Here is a 24684-nt window from a genome sequence, read left to right on the forward strand (position 1 = left end):
TTGTGTAACGACATAGTGATGCATCTTTTTTCTAGGATGGTGTTTGGATTCGTGGTCTTTATTTAGAAGGTGCGGGATGGGATAAGAAAAATGCCGCTTTAATTGAAGCAGACCCTATGCAACTAGTTTGTCCTATACCAACTGTACATTTTAAACCTGTTGAAAACAAGAAAAAAACTGGAAAAGGTTAGTGGTATTTTAACGGTCCAGCGTTCGTCAAAATACATTATAGCAGCTCAATTTTAAATTCAAATTAGTTTCAGAAAAACACTCTTGGTTGTCAATACCTAAAAAATATAATTTTATGGATGGGCTTGCCTTAAAGTGCTCAGAACTGTAAATTTATTGTAAAATGTGCTGCAGTAATTTACGAACTGTACAATCATACCGGCCATGATTAGCAATTAAGCAATTGACATTTGATGGTTTTTATTAAAAAAATACTTAGTATTAATTTGTTGTTAATTAATAGTCGTGTCTTTTCTTTAACTTCAACGCTCAATTTAATGAAAAATTTGTGTTGGAGTCTTATGATAATTTGATTTTATAATTATATGCTTTAGGAAATTATTCGTGTCCTTGTTATTATTATCCCAATCGTACTGGTACTTCAGATCGAGCATCGTATGTCGTTAGTGTTGATTTAAAATCTGGTGTTATGACTGCTGATCACTGGGTGAAAAGAGGAACGGCTTTGCTAATGAGTTTGGATTATTAAAATGTTGTTTTTATGTAAAGTTAATATATTATGGTTTGTAAAAATTTTTTAATCAAATCAAGATTTTTGTGGTTACATATCGTTATAATTAATTATGTAAACAGACTATGTAGACTTTTCCAGTTAATTAATAGGAAAAAAAAACAAGTGGCTAGTGTCTTCGTCTTCCAAAGTCTGCCAAAAATAGTAAATAAAATGCCTTGCACAACATTCTTCAAGGTATAATGACTCTCACGTGACTTCATCTGTTGTTTCACTTTCCTTCGAGTTTGTGGCTGCACAGCGGCAATTTGGCAGATGATAAACATCGTCAACTGAGCTTTAAAATAAGCGTTATTTTTCTATACATATTTCTTTCATTGCCTATGCTGAAATCTTTCGAATTAAATATTACCCATAGTTGTTTTTTAGTCGTTTGAATTGCTTCAAAAAATCTCACTTCCTTATGATGCCAGTGCGCAAAGAAGGTCAGTAGATATTGGAATTCCGCCATTTGCGGTTGTACTTGGTCTATCTAATGCATGAATCTAATCTTGTTCACATTAAACATGTCCGACTACAATAAATTGTTATTTTTATCTGAATTGTAGATGCTGAGAGAGCTCTACAGCTTCTTGAAGGTTATAGAACGAAGTTAACAAAGCCTCAAGACCAAGCCCTGAGGAATGCCATCGAGCGAGTTATCAAAATATTTCAAAGCAATTTATTTCACTCTTTACTTGGTATGGCTTTAACGCTTTCTCAATCACATCAGATAACAATTTCAAAATATCTTTTAAGGTTGTATCCTCTGTATTTTCGAGTGATGATGAGTTAGAATTGCGTCTACTTCTAGTTAGAAACCTTGCGTTGTGGATACACATAGCAGTGATATCATAGTATACAGCATAAAGCATCTTTATCAAGTGGATCATTTATTAAATAAAAAAGGCCGTAACTGAATTATTTGCACAAAACAATGTTTTTACTGATTGGGAATGTATCTCTGTAATATTTACATTTAGACATACAAGAATATTATGAGACGTTGCTGACATTAGTCGATGAATCGAAACATGCAGATGACTTATTGGTAGAAATGGATAGCCATGAAGTGGCAAAAAAATGGGAAAATTCTCCATCAAGTTACAATGGTTTTCAGGTTTCTGAAACTGACTGTTTTCGGTTATTTTAATTTGAAAATCCAATGCTAATTACTGCTATTTTCATCCCACTGTGTGATGAATTTGGGTGTTCCTTTTTATTTGTTGTCAAGTTTCACTTATTGTAAAGAAATGTTTGTTTTATCAGCATTCTGGCATTACGTAGTTACCTAGCAGCAGGTTTTTTTTGTCATACATATGAAAGGGTGACACATACTAATCTTTACATTTCATTTTTTCATGTGTACATGTATTCTTTAAAAGTTAGTTATCTGTTGTTTACCTGTCACTATTGTCTTAGGATAAGCATACTATAATATTGTTAACTTTTTATTCCATTAAGAAGCATGTCAACTTATAAATAATGGCTAGTATACACACTAATATGTATTTATTTCTATTGTTAATGGTGGTAAATATGATAATGTTCTATATATGTATGTGTATATAGACCTAAATTGATTATACATGTAGAAAGTCGAATGTTCACAATTATGGAAAATTGCTTGTGGCTTATGGCTATCCCAGCAGAATATGATCATTTTGAATCTTGTGTTCAACTAAACATTTTATTGTTTTTATAATTTTTTTAGCATCATGTTTCCAGTGTTATAAAACCTCCACCTGTTATATCAATTACAACTGCTCCTGATGAAACTCCTTTGGTAAATATGACAATGATCCATATTTGTATATACACTTAAATTGATTTTAAAGCTTAGAAAATGTGTCTTTACTACTGATAACCCTTGAAATGTACAAGCAAGGTAAGTGTGCAAGTTTGGTGTATATTTGTACAAAAAATATACTCAACAAAGTAGAGGTTAAAGTTCAACATTTCATAACTGCTGAAACCGTACCTTCCTCCCCCAAATGTTTAAATTTTCTTTTGTGATGACTTGGTGAAAGCACTATATATTTTGCTTTTTGTCATCTAATATTCTATCAGATATTTTTATAATTATTGAGTATTGCCATTTTAATATTATTTTGGGTTCTTTTCTAATTATTCAAGGCTTTAAGTGAGACATCAACTATGCAGGATGATAGTGATGAGGTTTGATTTTGTGGTATTTTGAATTACTTAAAATGATTATTCAATAACTTTTATTCATTTTTAACAGGTTAACGTACCAGGAGACTTTGATTATGAGGAAATAGTACTTGAAAGAGTATGTTGTCATTCATTATAGCTTTATGTAAAATCAACTTTTTAGTAGTTGATGATTTTTCACTGTTTTTTTGTTATCAGGGCACAACTGGTTTGGGTTTTAGTATTGCTGGTGGCACTGACAATCCACATTATGCAAATGATTCAGGCATCTTCATCACAAAAATCATTCCCGAAGGAGCTGCTGCTTATGATGGTCGATTAAGGTGTTTTATTATTCCCTAAAGAATTTTTTAAGAAAGTAGTTGTATATTTATTGATTTAAGATAAGAATATATATATTGGCACATTAATTTCATTATTTATGAAACAAATCAACATACCTATTTTTATAGTATTGAATTACTTAAGTATGGTTGTGTTTAGGGTTAAGGATTGCATCTTGTCAGTAAACAACACAAGCACTGTAAATGTGCCTCATCAAGTTGCTGTGGATGCATTAAAAGTGAGTTCAGGTGTGATCACACTTCAAGTTAAGAGACCTAAAGAGCAAACAGCTGCTTGCAAGAGCCTTGAAATAACTTTATCAAAGGGGACAAAAGGTCTGGGTTTCAGTATTGCTGGTGGTGTTGGTAATCAGCATATCCCAGGAGATGATGGTATCTTTATAACTAAGATTATTGATGGTGGTGCTGCAAAGTATGATGGAAGACTGCAAGAGGGCGACAAGATATTAAGTGTTAGTTAAAAAGTTTTTGCAATTTACTATTGTTACAGCTCATAAGTTTAAATAGATTTTCATTGTTCTTTCTTTATAATCCAAGTGCATAACATTCTATGGTAAAGATTACTTATATTTACAGGTGAATGGTGTATCGTTGAATAGTGTCACACATGAGCAAGCTGTTGGGATACTTAAGTCATCGAGTGATACAGTTGTATTGCTTGTTCACAGAGATACATCTTCATTTGTTTATCAAGGATCATCTGCCCCACAGACACCTACTGAAGATGCAGGTAAAGTTAAGAGTCATCATAAAGATGTGTGGTATCTGTCCATACTGATTGACTACACTACAATGACTTTTAGCAGTTTACTTTTAAGCAATCATTAGAGTTGACTATTTTATGATATTTTATGTTCTGTCTCTTTTAATTATTTATTCAAACTTTTTAAACCCTGTGCACGCACACATATTAACTACAAGACAAGATAAAATTTTGCAAATTAATGTTTCGGTGCATTTAGTTAGTAAGATACCCAATAAGTTTCTGCAAGTTGTAGTTAAGATAATGATTGGGCAAATGTAAGTCAAATTAAATTATTTTATGTTTGTACATTTAATGACGTTACTGTGAAGAATTATGGTAGCTAAAATTTTTTTGAATAATAACGACTTTCTGAATGAGTGCTTAGATAATTTTTTGTAAATATTTTATTTTCAACCAATAGTTGTACTTCATGTACACGAGCCTTCTCATTTCGTTCTTAGAAGAAGAAGAAGAAGAAGAAGAAAATAAAAATGGAGAAGATTTTGCCAATGATAGCCATCCACCAACTTATGATGAAGCTGTAAATAACTCTGACGAGGGAAACCAGGAATCTTTGTCTGAAAAAACTCCGTCGGTTAATGGCGTTGGTGAATCATTATCGCCTGCACCTGTTGTAATTATTGATGAGGAAGAGCTTTCCAGGTATGTTATATATACGTACAAGTCGGAACTTTGTCCATTGAAACAACCTGTTAGGTTTACATACTAGAAATTATGTATGAATGAAATAATTATATCAAATATGGGAATCTGTACTCTCAAAAACTACTGATATTTTTTCACAATATTTGGTGGACGGTCGGTCAAAAACGGACTTTGACCGTGATAAAACGAAGTTGACCGATCATCTTGACCGAAAACATTTCGACCGTTACTTTGAACCCTAGGTACTATGATTATATCGTTTGGATAAGGCTGTTTATATATCAAAGAGTTGCTCATGACTTACAACAAATTATATTCATAGGGATAAAAGAACAGTTGTACTTACTAAAGGACCTTCTGGCCTGGGTTTTAATATTGTCGGAGGCGAAGACTGCGAAGGAATTTTTATTTCTTTTATTTTGGCTGGTGGAGTTGCTGATCTCAGTGGAGAATTAAGAAGAGGAGATCAAATTTTGTCGGTATGTTTTGCTTTTAAATACGAAGTTGTTTTTATAATTCTATTTGTATAATGCTTTTTAATGTATGTACAGTAGGAGTTGATCAGATATTATAACTGTATTTATTAAATATGCACAAAAATTGATTCATTATTTGCTGTTAGCGTATCCCTAATCTTAAGTATGTTGGATTTAAGATATTTATGTTGTCGTACATTCATATAACATTGCAGGGTACCACGAAACTTTCTCTTAGTTTGATTGAAACTATGAACGAAAGATTTTTTATCTTTTCTCTTTTCTATAACAATATTAATATATAATGTTGAAAATGACGTAAAAATTATGAACTTGACTCGTAGATTGTTTTTGATACGTATACTTTCGAAGCTCGTTCATCCAATTTTGGATTTTGTCGTAAATATATTGTAAGGTTAAATAAACGTTGTATCCTTCACAGAAATGAATTTATAAATACTTTCCTTCTTCAGGTCAACGATATAGATTTAACAAATGCAACTCATGAACAAGCTGCTGCAGCTTTGAAAGGTTCTGGCAGTACTGTCACAATTATTGCCGAATATAAACCTGAAGGTTCGTAATTACTGAAAAAAATATATTTCATAGACAAATTATTGATCATCGTTTATTTTCATGTAGCATAGTAGCCTTCATAACAACTACCAATTGTTATGACAAACCTCTAATAAAACTGTTGATGATTTTTTTGTTTATTATAATGATGATTCTACGCGTCGTCATTGTTATGTTGGATGTATTAAGATTATGTATTGTATACGCATTGACATTAAATTTGTTGGCATTTTTAATATCAGAAAATTGAAATGCTAAAATTATACGTTATACCTTAAAACAGGCTTTTTCTGTTCTTCAATTATTCGTTATAATATTTGAAATAATGACAATTTCCAACATAATTTGGAATGTTTGATTACAAAATATCTGGACAGATGTTTGTGATGAGCTCGATAAATCGAAAAATGAATATTTGATTGTATGAATATTTTATTTGAATAAATCACAACAAAGACATTAATATTGACATTAAAAACAGTTTCCATAGTTTGAGGGATATTTTTTCAGTATTTTATCCATTTGTTATACATGATTTCTATTTGGAGCCTACGACAAATATTACTAAACGTTCATATATTTTCTCGGTAATGGTGTATTTATAAAGAATTTTGATTGAATAACTTTTTGATTGAAAAAAAAATATGATTTAGTTGTGGAAATATTGTTTTTCATCTATTTTGATTTGTATTGTAATTTGTGTATCTTTTACTTTCAATTTGTATCAGCGCAGACTTTCTCTTTAGTGTTATAATACGCATAAGATCCTTCTACTTATGTTTTGTCATTTCTTATAGAATACAACAAATTTGAAGCAAAGATTCACGATCTTCGAGAAAAATTGATGAACACTACAAATAATACAGGATCCCTTAAAACGTCTGCAAAGAGGCAGTTGTATGTTAGGTAAATATTTATATTATATAAAGGCTATTCTTGCACATGACTGTACAAACTAAAAATCTCTTAACAGAGATTTTTGACTATTTCCTCATACTTCTGTATTGTGTTGTCTGTGTGGTAAAGTGCTTTGCTTATCAGAAATATAAATGATGCGCATTGAAATTTTTATTGTATTTTCGTAGAGCGTTATTTGACTACGACAGATCTAAGGACAGCGGTTTGCCAAGCCAGGGTCTGAGTTTTAATTACGGCGATATACTTCATGTAACCAACGCTAGCGACGACGAGTGGTGGCAAGCGCGAAGACTAGGTCCTGATGGGGAAGAGGAATCGAGAGGAGTGGTACCGAGCAAGAAGAGGTAAAGTAGCTATGTTGAACTTTTTCTGTGTCATTCTATTTCTTATTGTTTTATTTAATTATTACAGAGTTGAACGTCGTGAACGAGCTAGAATGAAATCAGTGAAGTTCAAACGAGAACAAGGCAACAACCTTCAGGTCATTATTATATACACACTTTTCTCGATTCTCATATGTTCGCCCATTGGAATTTTCGCTTGCATAAATACTTTGTTTAAAGCTAGCAAATTCTACCAGTATTTTGTCTAACTATTCCGTCATCTGTTTATGTGTTTCAGGGATCATTTCGTGATGGTAAAAAACTTAGTTTCAATTTGAAAAAGTTATCATTCTTAAGTAAAAAAGAATCGGAAAATGAGACAAGTGACATAGATCCAAGTTGCACTTCAAATCCTAGTGATAGTGAAAGTAATTATAGTCTTCGTGAAGATTCTATTATGTCATATGAGCCAGTCACTCAGCACGAACTTCGGTATGCTAGACCTGTGATTGTCCTTGGACCACTTAAAGATAGAATAAATGATGATCTCATATCAGAATTTCCAGATAAATTTGGTAGCTGTGTTCCACGTAAGTATTTTATTGAAATACATTGAATTTTGAAACATTTCTTAGCAAAGTTTAACTGTTTTGCAAAGCTTAATCAGGATTTTGATACGGCTCTTTCTTTGCTAGGGAAAATAGTACTCTTTGTAAGGTTTTCCTTGTTCTATCGACTAAAATTCATTTTTTAATGTAATGATCTTTGCGTGAAACCTTGTGTAGACTTTTTTGCAGAGGAAGCTTCAACTACAGAATGAAGAAGTAAATTTAAATATTTTCTGTTGTAGATACTACTCGTGCAAGACGAGAATATGAAGTTGATGGACGAGATTATCATTTTGTCAGCTCCAGAGAAGAAATGGAACGTGCTATTCAAGATCATCATTTCATCGAAGCAGGACAATACAACGAGAATCTTTATGGCACTAGTGTCTCATCTGTCAAGGAGGTTGCAGATAAGGTAAAATTTGTTTTATTCGTAGCAACTTGTGCTTTTGTTCTTAATTCTCCTCAATCTTTAAGCTACTTTGAAAAACTTTACACTTTAATATTCCGATAAAACTTTTGTTGCAGAACAAACATTGTATTCTTGACGTAAGTGGTTATGCTATTAAAAGGCTTCAAGTAGCTGAGCTGTATCCTATAGCTATTTTCCTCAAACCAAAATCTGTGGAAACTTTGAGAGAAATAAACAAACGAATAACAGAAGAACAGGCAATAAAAACGTACGATCGAGCGCAGAAACTGGAACAGGAATTTGCGGAGTATTTTACCGGTGTGTATGAGCATTCATTCATAAAGTATGTTGGTTAACCTCTCCTTAAATGGGAATCTAAATTGTGTAAAATCAAGTAACATGGTCCTAAAACAAATTGTTACCGGTTAAGTCAAGTTTCTTTGATTGAAAAAAGGTTTAAGAACAACATTTGAATATTTCAAATATTGAAATATTTTTATATTTCAATTATTTATCAACATTTGAATATTTCAAATATTGAAATATTTTTATATTTGAATTATTTATTTTTTGTTCTACAATTTTTTGTTGAGTTCTTGATGTTTTTTGAGTTTCTACTTTACACAATCAGTCACATGATGTTAAATAACGAAAAACTGAACCCTTTCGTATATTTTGCTGTGGTATTACTTCAAGTTGGAAGTGTTTCCTTCGTTGTGAAATATTAATGGTCTTACGATCTGCCAAAGTATTTCATGCAAAGTGATTACCATTATGCAGTTGACGTCACTCATTATGTAATGTGACGTCACTGGTTATGTAAATCGTGCATTACAAAATTTCAATATGTGAGAATGAAAAGAGATATGCATAAACATTAGAAAGTCTACTGTTATTTTGAAAGTTCTCTTAATTAATACTTTAAATAGCAACATTTTTCTTTCTTATGCACTTTAAATAGTGAACTCTGTTAAACTAGGTTAAACAGCAAGTGTTATTGTTTGGGAGTTTGAAAATGAATTCGTAATCGCAAATTAAAATCGGAAAGTCTATTTGAATATTTTTGTTTATTCTTTGCAGCTTTGGTATCTGGAGACACATACAATGATATATATAGTCAAGTGAAGGAGATAATTCGTCAACAATCCGGTCCGGTGATATGGATTCCATCGAATGAAAAATTATAGGTCGTACATAGACACTCCCCCCCGGTACTATTTTATAATTTTTATCACTAACTGTATATGATCTTTGAAGAATGCATGGCTGTCTTGAGGAATTAGGAAGTTAAATAGTTTTTTTTATTTTCTTAACATCCCAAATTCTATTAACATAAATCATGAGTCGTTACGAGGTAGTTCATGTTGTCATGCCAACTGGTCATACCTTATAACTCGTAGATGCAATAGCGTGGTGAAAGACCTATAAATATTACGAATTTTGCCACAAAACATATTACCGAAATTTAATACGAAAACTGCCTGTATGACTGTTTTAGAATATCTGAACTTTAGGAATATCATTTCTCTGTCGCGTGTGGCTTATGACGTCGCACATAATGGGTAGAAAATATGAAGTATGCACTGTGGTTGAATGTATCAACAAACAGTTTGAATATTTTAAAGTAGTTTTATCGATTTTAAATACGTAGAAATTTAATCGCATCTTATCAACACATAAATAAGTCTTATGTCGTACAAGTTAGTAATTTTGATCAATAAAATACATATTTATATAAACTGCGTTCTAGTTGTTTATACAATACATTAAGTGATTGAAGTCCTAAAAGGTTGTGTTCATTTTGTATTGTTCAAGTAATTTCACTTCTAAAAGCAAGTGTTAAACTATATTTCAATGACAAAAGAATTTGTTCAAAATTATTGCCGAGATTGTTATTCATATATAGCCCATGTATTTTCAACCCATGTATTCCACTTTTACACTTTTATAATGTTAAACTTTATATTTATGAAACATTCGTTCTTTAATTTGCTTCTCCTACATTAATGTGAGCTGTTGTGAGCCAATGTTTCATGTTATTTTGTCGTAATGTCCAAGATTTTGTCCGATAAAAGCATGTCTATCTGTATATGAACAATATAATTTAAACCATTAACATAAAGTAACTCACTTTCACATAATTATCTTTATTCAACCGTCTATATTGTTTCTTATGATGCCAGGATTCAATATCACTGAATGGAAAGTGTAATAAATCAATTCCTTTATAATACTGGTTTTTATTATGGTAATTTTCGGTGAATGTAAAGTTGATCTCATGGCATTTCACATATTCCCGGTCTAGTATTCACCATTAAAATTTAGCGGTTTATCATTGCTGTCGAAGATGTCGAACGTTGGTTTTCTTGGATTTAACATTTTACGTTTCTTTTTAATTTTCACTCTTTTTATAATATTGCAGCTGAATGCTGTATTTACAAATGGTAAGAGTTTTATTTCTTTTTGATTCGATAAAATAAAGTATATAATATGTGCATGTCGTAGTTCGTTAACTATAAATTGGCATGGTAAAATTCATTGTTCAATAATGACTCAAACTAAATGTTTATTATAGTCGTGATGCGATGAATTACGCATTTTGTTGGTGAATGTTTAACTTTCCTTGTTTTATGCGCGTATATACCATACAGCAAAAAATAAACAGTTATGAAGCTCTAAGCATTTTAAAAGAAAAGTAATTCAATTACTTTGACAGATACGTAAAATAAGAACGCTTAGAAGTAAATACTATAAGACATCAGTAATAAATATCTTTGTCAGTTAAATCTTGTTTGTGTATGTGTTGCTTAGACTGCTTGGGACCTATCGGTGTTGGTGATGGAAGAATATCTGATGACAGAATTAGTGCTTCATCGTCCTATGATGATTTCTCTCGAGGGTTTCGTGGTCGACTCAATATTCCATACCAGCCTCCATTAAAATCAGGATGGTGCGCTAGAGATAATGATCAAGGACAATTTCTAGAGATTGATTTAGGTTAGGTTCATGTTTTTCCAACGTTATATTTTGCTGTCTAAATTTAATTTTCACTAATTTAAAACAGGAAGAAAAAGTGATCTACGAGCAATGGCAACACAGGGACGAGGTCGTGAGGCTTTTAATCATTGGGTCAAAGAATATTATGTAAGTTATCGTGAAGGAGAATCTGGATTATGGATACCTTTCATAAAATCAGGAGAAACTCAAGCACTGGTAAGGAAAGTTACGAGATTGATTTTTTGAACTGTTGCGAAACTTTTTTCATTTGTTAATTTTTGTATAGCATTTTTTCGCTAAATGGCCTTGTTTTTTGTCAGACAGCTTCAAATATCTTACTATTTGAATATTATTTTGTAAATTAAGATGTTTACTGGTAACTCAGATCCGTTTACCGTCGTCTACCATGCCTTCAATCGCTCCATTCAGGCGAGATACTTCAGATTCCATCCGGTTGAATGGAATGTTCAAATCTGTATGCGAGTCGAACTTTATGGATGTTTAGGTAAAGTTTGCGCTCTTTTCGAAGGTCAAGAACTGTCAACTAATAACACTTTTTAAATTGATTTGTCAAAAAAACATAAATGATTGGGTTAGGAATGTGGAAATGGTGTGGAATAAGATGTAATAACTTTATCAATGTGCTTTTGTTAAGTTTTAACAGGTGAGGAAGACATAGTAATCGACGATGATGGTGAGTTTATTGATAAACAAAATGTTGTTTCTGTTTTCTCATGTGTTCTCATGTTTGGCGTTGTTTTTCTTTCAGATTTGCTGATTATTTTTATTGTTTTGTTGGTAATTTCTGCCATATTCACTATTCTTGTATTGGTTCTATTGTTGACCATGAGAAAGTTGTTGAAACGTATGGAAAGGTCAGCACAAAATTATTACCATGTATACATCAAAACTCATGATATTGTAGGCGCGTAGTGATACAAACAATGTTTTTGAAACTTTGTAACCTGTCTTCCTTAAGCCATAAAATCACAAAAGCTTCAACATCGTTAGAACCAAAATTTATATTCATGATTATGGTATTTCTAGGAAATTAATAGAATCAAGAACGGGTTTATCGTTACGGGACAGTGTAGACGGGAAAAAATCAAGCTACGAAAAACCTGTTTACACAACCATCATAAAATCTAAGCAAAAATCATCTGAGAGAAAATCGACCAACACCAATGATTCTAACTCTCCAAGGATGAAAGAACAAGGAACACAACGAAATAAAATTGAAACATTGGATCTTTAAATTTTTTAAGAGCAATTTTTATACGGATATCATATTACTTCAACAGGTAATTCATTAATAACAGTTATTACTATTGAAATTCAGTTGAAGCAAGTGACTAGCTGTAACTATATTGTAAACAACTATGGAAAATTATACGTAGTACATTGACATTGAAAATCCAAATGATCATAAAGAAAATAGCAAAAATACGTCATTTTACGTACGTGCATAACTAATTATCAAGACATTCCATGACATGGATTTGAAGAGTATCTAAATCTGGGAAGGCACGGTTGCATTTTGGGCAGACCTTTGAACTTTCAGATTCCAAACATTGTACAACATGAGTCTGTAACGTGTCGAGATCAGGGAACATTTGATCACATTTTGGACATCGTCCACCAGAGACCTGACGGTTAATATCATTGTCACTGTTAGCGTTGTTTAGCCCAGCTGTTGGTGGCCCTCCACGAGGGGAAAGATATCTGTCATGAAATATACTCCAAGATGCAGCCGAAACCCCATTTTCTGCTTGATTAGTGTTACCACAACCGTGACGCCGTTGCATTTCTGCCATTCTACTGCCTGTTGGGTCATTCATCTCTTCTGTCAAGCGTTCGACATCCAATTGAAGTTTTTTTATTTCATCTACAAGTTTTCTGTTACGTTCTTCAGTTTTCTGTCGCAATTCCTGTTCCTGATTAAAGTCAGTTTGGAAAACTTCGAGCTATAAATTGAAAGGATAGATAAAATGTGGAAAAACTGTGACAAACCATGCATAAAATAACTACAATAATGCGAAAACTACACTTTTTCTACGCGGTTTAGATGGTTTTATGATACACGGAAACAAACCTGCTGTTTCAGCAATGGAACGGTTTCCAACTCTCCAACAAGTGATTGATTTTCTTTCTGTAATTTCTGCAGATCTGCATCTTTATGTTCAATCATTTCTTCAGCAGTCAACAACTGCGCTGTGAGATTATCAACCTGAGATTTTGATTCGGCCAAATCACCGGCGACCTAAATGTTCAAATATTACTAATTCCTTAGAGATATGTGAGTAAAATATAGCTAGAGTTCTACAACAATGACTTTTATCTCTGAACATCGATAGCGAAAACAAACAAAAAAAGATCATTCATACCTTACGCTCATTCTGAATGTTTCTATTTTCAGAGGTTTTTCTAAAAAAAATGAACGTGTATTTATAGTTCAATTGTGCGATCGTTTTATACAAAGTATTTATGTAGGTCATACAATAACTTTATGAATCCCTCTTTTATAAAAAGCTACAGTTGTAAATCCTGTACAATTATCAATTAGTTAAATTCATTCATTAACTAAACTTGTATGAAATAAACTAAAAAAGTATTGCAAATTACCTCAATTCCTCATATTGAGCTTCCAGTCTGTTACATTCATTTTCATAAATTTCAAGTCTTTAAATATAGTAAAAGATTCATATAAAAGATAAGACGTATGTTTATATGAGGACACAAACTTTCTTTAACAAATATTTTCAAGACAGGACAAAAGTATGAATTGCTATCTCAATCATAATCATGAACATGAAGATTAAAACTTTATGGAAACCTTTTCTTCATGTCTTCACATTCTGTTTCTTTGACTTGTATGTCTTGACAGAACGTCACAACTTGTGCTTTAAGTTCATTTTCCACTCTCTTAAAAATTGTTAAAATTGAGTTTGAAGGTAAATAATTAAACCTAACTTATGAATTATGGACAGTAGCAGTAACATACTTCTCGATTTTCAATTTCTTTACCAAATTTTTCACTCAACTTTTCATGCATACTGGAAATGTTCTGTTTGTCATTCTCAACTTTTGCCAATTCTGTTGTTTTTCCCTCAACTGTTGTTCAAGATCCTTCTTTGCAGCAATAGCATCATCAAAGGATTTATTAGCTTGTATAGATGATGTCTCTTTCATTTTTCTTATTTGCTCTTCCAAAGCTGCCTTATTTTCCAAAATATCCTCCTTCTCTGTCAAAAACATTGTTTCACTTCTGTCCATTTGTTTCTTTAATTCTTGGATTTCTGATTCAAGTTTTGATATTTTAGCGCACTAAAAAATAGAACAACTATGACAAAGAGTGAATCTAAATCATGAAATATAAGGCAATAACAAGAAAAATATTCCTTACCAATATTGTGTTGTTTGTTAAAATATTCATAAATAATATTAGCACGCTTATAAAAAATATCAAAACAAAATATAACCTGATCTTGCGATAACTGATCAGCAAGGATGACTTCATCAGTAGTCTGACACTCGTGAGACAATAATTCCACTTTAATTTTGTCATTGTTGTTTTTTGGTGGTTTGGAATTTAGGTTCATGTTTTCATCACCTCTTTGATTGGAATTTTTAAATTCATTGTTTTGAGATTCCAGTTCAACATGTCTCACATTTAATTGCCCAAGCTTCTCTTTCATAGATTGAGCTTGAGTTATCAACTGATTGTAAATAGTTTGTGGTACAGAGTCATTCTGAGGTAGAGTTTTGATTAATTTCTCTAACTCCAAACACTCAGCAATTAGACTTTGATGGTCTTCAGCAGATATTAATGGCTGTAAAAAAATACCTATTTTACATAATTTTATATAAATAATCAAATAAAATATGATTGAATGTTTGGGAACACATTCAAAAAAGATCAAATCTTTACATATTATCATAGAGAAAATCTGAATTAAAACGAAGTCTATCATTTGAATATTTATGAAATGTCTACCTTTTCATCATAAATTTTTCCTTTAATTTCTTTATTCTTCCTACATTCCATTATCTTCTCCTCAAGCTGAGTTTCAAGAGTCTTAATTTTCTGATTTAGTGAATCAACTTTAGCTTTTGCTTGATTGTAATTTTTCTGTGTGTCAGATAGCAACTTATCTTGCTGTGACACAACACTGTTCAAATTTTCCTGGCACAACTAAAATTAAAAGATGGATTTGTAAGTATTCATTCGCACCATTTAGTGAATGAGACAGAGCTTGATGTTAAACATCATTCAGAAAGATGTGTTCACTGAAAAGTCAGCATTTTAAAGTAAGAAACAAAAACAAATGTCATATATTCATCAGACACATGCAACAACAAACAAAAGTGCACTAAATATTTATGTTTAGTTCATTTCATGAAAACAACAAGTAAAAATATATGTACCTGTAAAGCCTCCTGATAAATTTCTATTGCTTTTTGCATTTCCTTATTTTCATTTTGTAAATGTCGTACTCGATCTGCAAGAGCTTTTTCATTCTTACTAAGAGCAGTTTCTTCGTTCAAATTAACGTCATTCACAAATTCATAGTGAAATGAACTCAATTCAATTGAATTTTGCATTTTTTTCTCTCACTTTCTTATCCTGATATAACTACTTTATGAATTTTAAAACAAATATCACAACATTGACGTCGTAGATTTTCTTCTTATCTTCGCACTCCAACGAAATAAGATATTGTTCAATGTTCATCACCAATCTTTGCAATTAAAGAATTGTTGCTGTATTAGAGATAGAGAAAAGAATACTGAAACATATTCTATCATCTAACTTTGAAATTTATATCATAAAAATACCTTCATAAGCAAAGAAATCCTGTAGATAGAAATGAAAAACGCGGACGTTACATAAAGTCACAACAAACGATTTCGACTTTCGAAACCGAAACTCTTTGTTTTTGTGGTAATGCGCATGCTCGTTGAGGTAGGGACTTCCCGATATTCTAACAATGACGTTCAATTAATTTTGTAATTTTTGGAAAGTTCACATTTTCTACTGATAATGACATGTAACACTTGTCAAAACGTTGTTATAAAATGGTTACTTTAAACGAATTGTCGATTGTTTTGTATTTTACTAAAATGCTTGTTTCTTGTTTGCAGATTTATGACAAAGGTCACAGGGCATATGTTATGGTTTGAATGCAGATAAAAATATGCGTTGAAAGAAAAACTATGGAGAATTCAAACTTGAATTTGGCAAAGGAATTTCGTGAGTTTTGAACTATTTAAATATTAAATATTTTTGATTGTGAGAACATTGGGGATAAAATTGGGCACTGGGACCGAATGACCTAAATGACCTCATCAATTGACTCATGCATAATTTTATGTTCAATATTCGTAACCTTATTGACCCTGAAACTTGTTCATCACGTTCATGGCCTGGTGACTCCACTGGGGGACAATTGGTTTACAATTGAAAGTTCATTCATGACTGTCAATAGATGCAGAGCTGTGTGTGATTCAGAAAGAATAATTTTTGTTGTGAAATTGAATTGAAATGTTTTCTGGTGTTCATATTTTAGATGGAGGTCTGGGATCTGAATTAGAAACTCTTGGATTAAACTTTGAAGTGAGTTATGAACTTATGATATACTATTATTGTATTGTGTTGAAATTGTTTTTCAATTGTCCTACTCAAGGTTTTAACCAAATTATAAAAACATAGAAATGATCTTTTAAATCTTATCTTGCGATGATTTATTTCTTTAAAAGAAATTATTTTCTGTCTTGCATAATGTATTCAAAACACAGATTCCAAATATTGTGTTATGACTGTTATTCATTTATTTATCATATATGGATTTATACCTGGCTTGTGTGTATGTTCATTCTGAATAAAAACGTCAAATTTTAGTAGTTCTATTTGCTGGCTCATTTTCGTTGTAACTTATCAACATTTGGTCAAACTCATGAAAAAGTTGGACTCAATTTTGCAATAAACATAATTATATGTTTTAAATTATCAACAATTGGTCACACTCATGAAAAAGTTGGACTCAATTTTGCAATAAACATAATTATATGTTTTAAATTATCAACAATTGGTCAAACTCATGAAAAAGTTGGACTCGATTTTGCAATAAACATAATTATATGTTTTAAATTATCAACAATTGGTCAAACTCATGAAAAAGTTGGACTCGATTTTGCAATAAACATAATTATATGTTTTAAATTATCAACAATTGGTCAAACTCATGAAAAAGTTGGACTCAATTTTGCAATAAACATAATTATATCTTTTAAATTATCAACAATTGGTCAAACTCATGAAAAAGTTGGACTCAATTTTGCAATAAACATAATTATATGTTTTAAATTATCAGAACGATGGATTGTGGAGTGCAAGAGCAATTATTGAACATCCTGATATGTTAAAAATTGCTCATAAAAGGTTAAATCATTTTCTAAGTATTTTTAGTCACTTTGTTGTATTCAACAGGATAACAGTCTATTTGTCAATTTTTTTTGTCAGTTTTCTTAACAGTGGTTCAAACATCATCTTGACAGCATCATATCAGGTTTATATGAAATGTTATCATAGGATTTTGACTGTAAAGGAGATTTTCTTTATTTATCTCATCGGGAAGTGTAGGGAGCACTCGGAGTATTTGTAGGGAAACTTTTCTAACAAAGCAAACATGCAAAGAGATCTAGTGGGGTACAAAGTTAACTTGCTAATAATCAGAGATATTGGATAAAAGGAACATGTTATAACATTTTCCAACTTTAGCTGTAGATTTGCCAGGTAGAGAAAATAAAAGGAACATGTTATAACATGTTCCAACTTTAGCTGTAGATTTGCCAGGTAGAGAAAATAAAAGGAACATGTTATAACATGTTCCAACTTTAGCTGTAGATTTGCCAGGTAGAGAAAATAAAAGGAACATGTTATAACATGTTCCAACTTTAGCTGTAGATTTGCCAGGTAGAGAAAAAATGCACTTTGTAACTATACCAATTGCAAATAGTATGTATATTCAAGTGTGGCACTTCCTTAAGCTTAAGATGAAACTTTACTCAATAAATAATTCTATTCATAGATTTAAAACAATTTCCTATTTTACATCATAAATGAAGGCCAGCATTGAAGGATTCATCAAATATGCTAATTGCACCAGTGATGAGGCTCGAACTCTGATGAAAAATGTGTTGCCATAGCGAGAGAAGCTTGTGAAGAATACTTGGAAGAATGTCAACTGAAGGTATTGTGAATAAAGAGTCTTATAAGGTAGATTTGCAGAGGAAAGAGACAGAATTGTGGAAATTTGCTATTTTTTTGTCATAATTCTAACCACAAGAATAACTTATGGTTAAAACCAATTTGGAGACTCAAAAAAAAGGGTTAATTACCTTAAAAATAATTAAATAATGAAGAATTTTTAACCATTTTGTACATGGATCGTGTTGTCACTGGAATTTTTTCAATTACATAAAGGGTACAAAGCTTTCACAACAGACTCTTATTGGAGGTTCTATTGGTCCATATGGTGCGTGTCTATGTGATAGATCTGAATATCACGGAAATTATATTGATACAATAAATCTTGAGGTAATTATAACAAAACAAATTTATACGTAAAAGCCTGTCTTTTTACCTCTGTAAAACATCCATAAAGATGACAATTTCATTTGTATTTATTCTTGTAGGAGCTAAAAATGTGGCATAGGCCAAGAATCAATGCACTTGTTCAAGCTGGTGTTGACTTTTTGGCTATTGAAACTATCCCTTCACTTGTAAGTATTTTTATCAAATTCTCTATTTAGAGAGATAAATGTTCAATATTTTGTGCAAATTCCCTAACAATGAATAATTGTGTCCCAAGAACTTCATAAAAAATCATGCACTTTGATTTGTTTTCCTGCAGACCGAGGCTGAAGCCATATTGAGCGTAATTTCTGATTATCCTGGTGTAGTGTGCTGGATTGCTTTTTCTTGTAAGGTAAAACAAAGACTATATGGCTTTTTTGTACCTATTTCAATGAAAAATGAACTTGCACAGAATTTGAAAATGCTTAGATATCATGTAAAATTGAAGGAAAAGGAGTGGAGGGGATATTCTGATTAAAAAATTTCTATTTTCAAGATATTGAAATGCTTGCAGGCTCATTTTATGTGACGTAATTGCAAAACGTGCGTTGACTTAATGATCTTTGAAAAATATGAGGGGCAATATATTATATATGAATGTAAATATAGCTACGTATTAACGAAATCAAACTATACCATCAATAATGAAGGTGAAAATATCGATATTCTATTTGTCTACATGATATTGCATGTGTCATTTAACTACATATTATTTTATAGGATGATAAACATCTATGTCATGGTGAGAATTTTTGTGATGCAATTACAGTCATTGAAAAGTTCAAACAGGTACTTCTTCATTCATTTTATCTTTGTGTAGAGTTAAGGTAATATCAAAATAATATTAAAATATACATGAAGAGAATGTGTTTTTTTGAGGTGAAAATTTCAAGAGCATATTGCACCCACGAATAATGGCTAAATCTACCGATGTTATCATCAGAGAATCAAAATAAGAATTCATATTCTGAATATTAGCTACGATATTAGTGTCCACTGTATGAATTCTATCATCATCAAAATATGAAAGTTTTAATATTTCATAGGTCGAAGCTGTTGGAATAAATTGTACTCCTTCTCAATTTGTCGAGGTGATGAAGTGGGTTTTTTTCCTATTGTTATCTGACATAGATAAAAACTATATTTAACTCACTCTTATTTGTTCATGGTTATTACGAAATGAATTCAACAACTTTTTTCGTAAATTTTGAAATCTCGCAAAAAATACTTTACGTCTTACAAACACCCACAAGTATAAATCTTTGAATGAAGCAACAAAAATAGATATTACGTGCGTTAGATTTTAGTCTTTGAGGCTTTGTCATTTTACCTGTACTGCCTCTGTACTTTTTTATTTGTTTATAGCGGACAGTTGCATCCTTTACTTAAACTATTTTGCTTTAAACTTTAGTTAACTATCTAATTTGTCTTTTAACGCAACAAATCATCTGGATATAGCTATCGAAGTTTTCTATCTACAGCTTCTTAAAATACTATATTTTAGTTTTATCTTCATTTTTAGCCATTATTATTAAGTATTCAAAAAAGACAACGAAACCAGTTGTAGTTTATCCCAACTACAACCTAGCGTTTGGACCAACTAGGTAAATAGGGCAGAATTATTTTTTTTATTCATGCGCATATTTGAAGCAAAGAATATTTTTTTTGACATGGATAAAGTTTTTGTTGTAAGATAGCTGATCCGTGATTTTATTTATCATAATTGTTGGTTTATAATTTTGTCTATCCTGTCAAAGTTTTATGTCTCATTCACGAATATTTTCGAAGAAACTCATATCCGATCATGTACTATTTGATTCGTCATAAACAAAATTATCATTCATTCCAGCTCAAAGTATCTTTATATTATTCTTAGAGATAATTCCCTTCCTAAGTATAAGACATTTGCATCAACTTGGCTTCAACAAGGTGTTAATGTTATAGGTAAGCTTTGAAGGATTCTTTTTATTTTGTCGTTATTAATAAGTCAAGTAAATGACTTTAAACATAATATTTATGTTTAACTTTGGAAAAGCATAATTTGTTTTGGGAAATATTTTTTGTAATTTGTATGTGGGACATATTTAAAAAAAACATCATAAGTTCTACCTCTTAAAAAGAGACATATTTTTCTGTAATGTACAAGAATTGCAGCAATGTGATATCACTATTTTGCCTTATAGAGTAAAGTATTAGGTAATGTAGTCGTCTAAGATTTTCCTTTAACAGTAAAAAAACGAGGTTGGATGGTTGGTATTAGCTTACTCGCTGCTCTCATGTGAGAAAGTTTTTGGGCTTTAGCTATACTGGGTGTTTATGTTCTTACGTTGCAACGACAAGGAAAATTGAAAAAGAAGTTAAAGATGATTTACTTAACCGATAATTGTTTTATCTTTGTTATATTTTATCAAATGTTCCTGTAATGAAACGTTGAACGTTACTAACTTTTTACTATTTTTTCTGTGTTGGCACCTTCATGTGTTCTGTATTTATTGCAAAATTCAATTAACCAATCAAAAAGACTCAATAAATTTTCAATGAAAAGTATGACTTTTTTTTAGAAGCTCTTTTAATTCTTCTCAAAACACCCAATAATGACTCAGGCAGAAAAGTTAGTAACGTGACGAAGTATGCTTTTTATGTACTAGCCTAGGGTGGGTCAATGCTATTGTAATTTGATAGAAGGTTTTCCAAGGGGGGGTGCTTTATTGTCCTCGCATCAGGTGCCGGAACCTTGGGCTATTGTACATTTATATGTGTTTTGCATATTTTTTTATGAAGTAAATTATAAATTCTAATGTACCATACTTACTTAAATAATCGACAAAGCTTAACAAAGTATGCATCCAAAAATATTACCAACGACGAGTGAAACACGACTACAACAGTTGCTTTCGCACATGACAAACAAGGCCAAAACAATAATGGGCAGACTGAGTTAGCATGATAAAGTTGCTCTCGCACATGACAAACAAGGGCCAAAACAAAGGGCAGACTGAGTTAGCATGATAAAGTTGCTTTCGCGCATGACAAACAAGGGCAAAACAATAAAGGGCAGACTGAGTTAGCATGATAAAGTTGCTTTCGCGCATGACAAACAAGGGCAAAACAATAAAGGGCAGACTGAGTTAGCATGATAAAGTTGCTTTCGCGCATGACAAACAAGGGTCAAAACAATAAAGGGCAGACTGAGTTAGCATGATCAAGTTGCTTTCGCGCATGACAAACAAGGGCCTAAACAATAAAGGGCAGACTATGCTACCATGATCAAGTAACAGCTTCCTTTGCGGTAATTTCAATTTTAATATTTCAATGAAAACGCGCGCGGTAGTAACTTGTTTTTGTTGTGTTCGTTAGCTTGTACCGTTGTGGTTTGCTTTACAGAATTTTTGTCCTATTTGCTTGTTTATTTATCTGAAACGTTGTTTGAAAATTTTTTTAAAATTGTCTTATAATATGTTCGTGTTTAACAATAATATGAATGATGGAGCTGCTATGCTTTTTCATTAAGTCTTTCAATGGTTGTGTTTGTGTTTTGGATATAAAATGCAGAAAGATTTTGCATTGTTCCGTACTTTTATACTTAAATATCACTATTTAGAGACTTAATTTATTTTGTTTATCTATTTATTTAATGAATTTGTCTGTGAAATATTTACATCAACGAGGGGTGCAGAAAACAGAACAAAAGTCCCAATTAATAATTTCTATTCTTTATATACATAGGTAATTTCTAACAGTGATTAGATGTAAATATAAATAGTATAACTTTACAATATATAGAGCTTGACCCATCAAGTTTACATACTATATTTTAAATTAAGTTCCTTAAAGTAAAAGTCTTGAAGTTTTGTTTTAAATCTTGGAAAATTATCTATAGTTTTTAAAAAATTTGGTAATTTATTCCATAAAGAAGTTACACGATTAAAAAGAAGTGTTGCAAATAAACTTGTTCAGCCAGTTTCTCCCAAAAAATTATTTGCGCAATCATTTGCTTCAAAAGTTTTATCATTATACAATTTGTGGATGTAGATCGTCCAGGTTAGTAGATTTTATATCCACAAATGATCTACATCCACAAACATGTAACGATACTCCCGGGTTCAAACCATTTACTTTGTTATTCAATTTAACAACCCCCATTTGAGTTAAAAATTTCAAACAAGATACAGTGAAACTGAAGCAAAATTTTTTCATAGGAGGTTGCTGTGGAGTAACAGCTGCAGATATATTGGATATAAAAAAACTTACGCAGAAGATCGATCCATAAAACGAAAATACCTCTGGCTACATACACTGATTGAAACTCAGGTAATTCGTGAAAGCTAACCAAGCGTCCCTTTACAAATCGCTTCACTAAGTCTTCGTTTACGTAAGGACGAGCTGTAAGTTCTACAAGCAACAGAGTTTGGTTTATGCTGTTGGTCGTCTATTTTAGCTCTATGTATCATAATTAGGTGCAATTTGAGAACTTTAAAAAGATCGTCAACATTACGTTGTAAAATGTACACAATAGTTTGTTCGTTCATTATGATGACCATCAAGAACAAAAAACTGAAAATAAAGTCATTTACATTCATTGGACATGGAGTTTATCGGATTTTTAACCGGTTTCAAGTCTTCAATTTTTATTATTAAACATACATAAAACTGCTATTACTTGGAAACCTGCAAGTAAGATTGATAAAGTAACTAATATGTCATACATTTCAAAATAGATCGCAAGTAATAAATATGAACAGAAAAATATTAACCATTCAACACCATTTATGCATGAAAATCACTATTAATGTACCCATTAAACAAATGTTTGTTTGATCACTCATCACCCGCGCTTCCCTCTTCTAATGAAACGTTTGAATTTATCTTCATCAATAAAACACGAAGGAAATTTGGAAGGATTTTTGATTTACTGCCGAGTGTTGATATAAAAGTTCAAGATGTTAATTATTGCTTCTTGTTATAAATTTAGGCTCAAAAAACATAAATGGTTGAAATGGAATCTATCAACTTCATGACACTTGCATGTAATGTTATACAACAGTCAAACCTGCTTGTGATGGTTTTGTTCCTATCTATGCATTCAGTAATAATCCGTATAAACTGGCGCTAAATAAATATTGTTTTTGCATTCGTGCATGTTGTCGATTGAATTTTATTGAAAAGCAGTCAGTAAATGAATTGGAAAGAGACTTCGATGTTTTTGTGGAATTTCGTCTCTAAACAAGAAACATAATACTACCATGTAAAAAATGAAAGCATTCAATCGCTTGATGAGAACTTGAACGAATCATTCGAAAGCTTGAAAACAGTCAAATATCCATTACAGATCGCATGCAGCGCTTTATTTTATTTATAAATGAAATGAGTCGATCGAAACTTCCAGATTCTAGTAATATGAGACTTTTCATAGTCAATAATGTTTATCTCTTGTGTTCTATTATTTTAATCCTCAGCTTGTAAGTATTCGCACAACATGATTCGGCTTATTTATAAAGCCTACACAAGATCATGCTGTTAAAGTTTATTTCAAATTCTCGTGCTGTTTAATGTAATGACCGATTTTAGATAGATGAATCGACTTCGGATTTTTAGACATTTTTGTTCAATACACGCGAAGATTTCAGTCTAAACGTTATGTAACATTTTTTCTCGATATATATTTCTTATTCACAACCGTAAAATTTGCAACATTTGTGTTACACGAAAGTTTATACACTTGCTGCAACATAATTGTCAATCAACCAATCAAGAACATTACCTTATACAAGAATTTTTGGATATGCCTATTTTGTTCAAAATAACAAATTTCAATTAAGTATAAAAATGTTTGTTAATTTATACACGTGTCGATGCTGTTCCGCGTCGTATGTGGATCAAACCGCACGCCACTGACACACCAGAATCTCGGAACACTTGGGGGTCTCTCCTTTGACTGGAAAACGCTATACGAACCCACTAATGTCAAGTATTCTTTCTCATAGTAACTCCTCCAACCACCCTGCTTCGCCAGACGATTTTAAAATCATCTCATCCTGCTCCGACACATTCGACCTCATGATCCACGAA

At 31.6% G+C, this 24684-nt stretch overlaps 6 protein-coding genes across 9 annotated transcripts in view; 5 read left to right on the plus strand and 1 right to left on the minus strand.

Moving 5' to 3' along the window:
- Nucleotides 1-865, plus strand: part of LOC124446954 (dynein axonemal heavy chain 2-like) — a 37002-nt gene extending 36137 nt beyond the window's left edge. The window contains 2 exon segments of the mRNA XM_046997843.1: nt 36-186; nt 564-865. Coding sequence (XP_046853799.1) covers nt 36-186; nt 564-718 — 306 coding nt within the window. The 3' untranslated portion in view covers nt 719-865.
- Nucleotides 866-952: 87 nt separating this feature from the next.
- Nucleotides 953-9721, plus strand: LOC124446955 (disks large homolog 1-like). Of its 3 annotated transcripts, none has more exons than XM_046997844.1 (19): nt 953-1185; nt 1309-1440; nt 1723-1859; nt 2454-2525; nt 2876-2917; nt 2985-3032; nt 3113-3237; nt 3398-3710; nt 3835-3988; nt 4465-4666; nt 4992-5148; nt 5619-5721; nt 6519-6627; nt 6807-6983; nt 7051-7120; nt 7261-7552; nt 7813-7985; nt 8099-8300; nt 9063-9721. In XM_046997844.1, the coding sequence occupies exons 1-19, from the start codon at nt 1164-1166 to the stop codon at nt 9167-9169; spliced, it is 2637 nt and encodes an 878-aa protein (XP_046853800.1). In that variant the 5' UTR covers nt 953-1163; the 3' UTR covers nt 9170-9721. The 3 variants fall into 3 exon arrangements, with proteins under 3 accessions (XP_046853800.1, XP_046853801.1, XP_046853802.1); XM_046997845.1 differs by having other exon boundaries at nt 4468-4666; XM_046997846.1 differs by having other exon boundaries at nt 4474-4666.
- Nucleotides 9722-10801: 1080 nt separating this feature from the next.
- Nucleotides 10802-12414, plus strand: LOC124446958 (coadhesin-like). The gene is made up of 6 exons (XM_046997850.1): nt 10802-10979; nt 11047-11195; nt 11346-11484; nt 11635-11673; nt 11749-11854; nt 12027-12414. Exons 2-6 carry the CDS (start codon nt 11070-11072, stop codon nt 12232-12234), a joined length of 618 nt encoding a protein of 205 aa, XP_046853806.1. The 5' UTR covers nt 10802-10979; nt 11047-11069; the 3' UTR covers nt 12235-12414.
- LOC124446956 (optineurin-like) lies at nt 12210-15932 on the minus strand. Its single transcript, XM_046997847.1, has 10 exons — nt 15816-15932; nt 15405-15740; nt 14974-15171; nt 14459-14809; nt 13981-14303; nt 13813-13901; nt 13602-13658; nt 13364-13403; nt 13072-13239; nt 12210-12943 (listed from the first exon to the last, which is right to left on the minus strand). The coding sequence occupies exons 5-10, from the start codon at nt 14029-14031 to the stop codon at nt 12449-12451; spliced, it is 900 nt and encodes a 299-aa protein (XP_046853803.1). The 5' UTR covers nt 14032-14303; nt 14459-14809; nt 14974-15171; nt 15405-15740; nt 15816-15932; the 3' UTR covers nt 12210-12448.
- A 16-nt stretch (nt 15933-15948) lies between these two features.
- On the plus strand, nt 15949-18575 carry LOC124446959 (homocysteine S-methyltransferase 2-like). 2 transcript variants are annotated; one of them, XM_046997852.1, is made up of 6 exons: nt 15959-16230; nt 16547-16593; nt 17351-17418; nt 17500-17545; nt 18105-18229; nt 18463-18575. In XM_046997852.1, exons 1-5 carry the CDS (start codon nt 16161-16163, stop codon nt 18183-18185), a joined length of 312 nt encoding a protein of 103 aa, XP_046853808.1. In that variant the 5' UTR covers nt 15959-16160; the 3' UTR covers nt 18186-18229; nt 18463-18575. The 2 variants fall into 2 exon arrangements, with proteins under 2 accessions (XP_046853807.1, XP_046853808.1); XM_046997851.1 differs by lacking the exons at nt 18105-18229; nt 18463-18575 and having other exon boundaries at nt 15949-16230; nt 17500-18053.
- On the plus strand, nt 18217-23199 carry LOC124446874 (homocysteine S-methyltransferase YbgG-like). The gene is made up of 9 exons (XM_046997754.1): nt 18217-18255; nt 18463-18576; nt 18675-18761; nt 18893-18967; nt 19336-19404; nt 19662-19706; nt 20138-20219; nt 20492-20559; nt 22815-23199. Exons 1-7 carry the CDS (start codon nt 18217-18219, stop codon nt 20180-20182), a joined length of 474 nt encoding a protein of 157 aa, XP_046853710.1. The 3' UTR covers nt 20183-20219; nt 20492-20559; nt 22815-23199.
- Nucleotides 23200-24684: the final 1485 nt, after the last annotated feature.

This window comes from Xenia sp. Carnegie-2017, unplaced genomic scaffold (genome assembly GCF_021976095.1).
Source record: "Xenia sp. Carnegie-2017 unplaced genomic scaffold, XeniaSp_v1 HiC_scaffold_22, whole genome shotgun sequence".
Taxonomy (NCBI): domain Eukaryota; kingdom Metazoa; phylum Cnidaria; class Anthozoa; order Malacalcyonacea; family Xeniidae; genus Xenia; species Xenia sp. Carnegie-2017.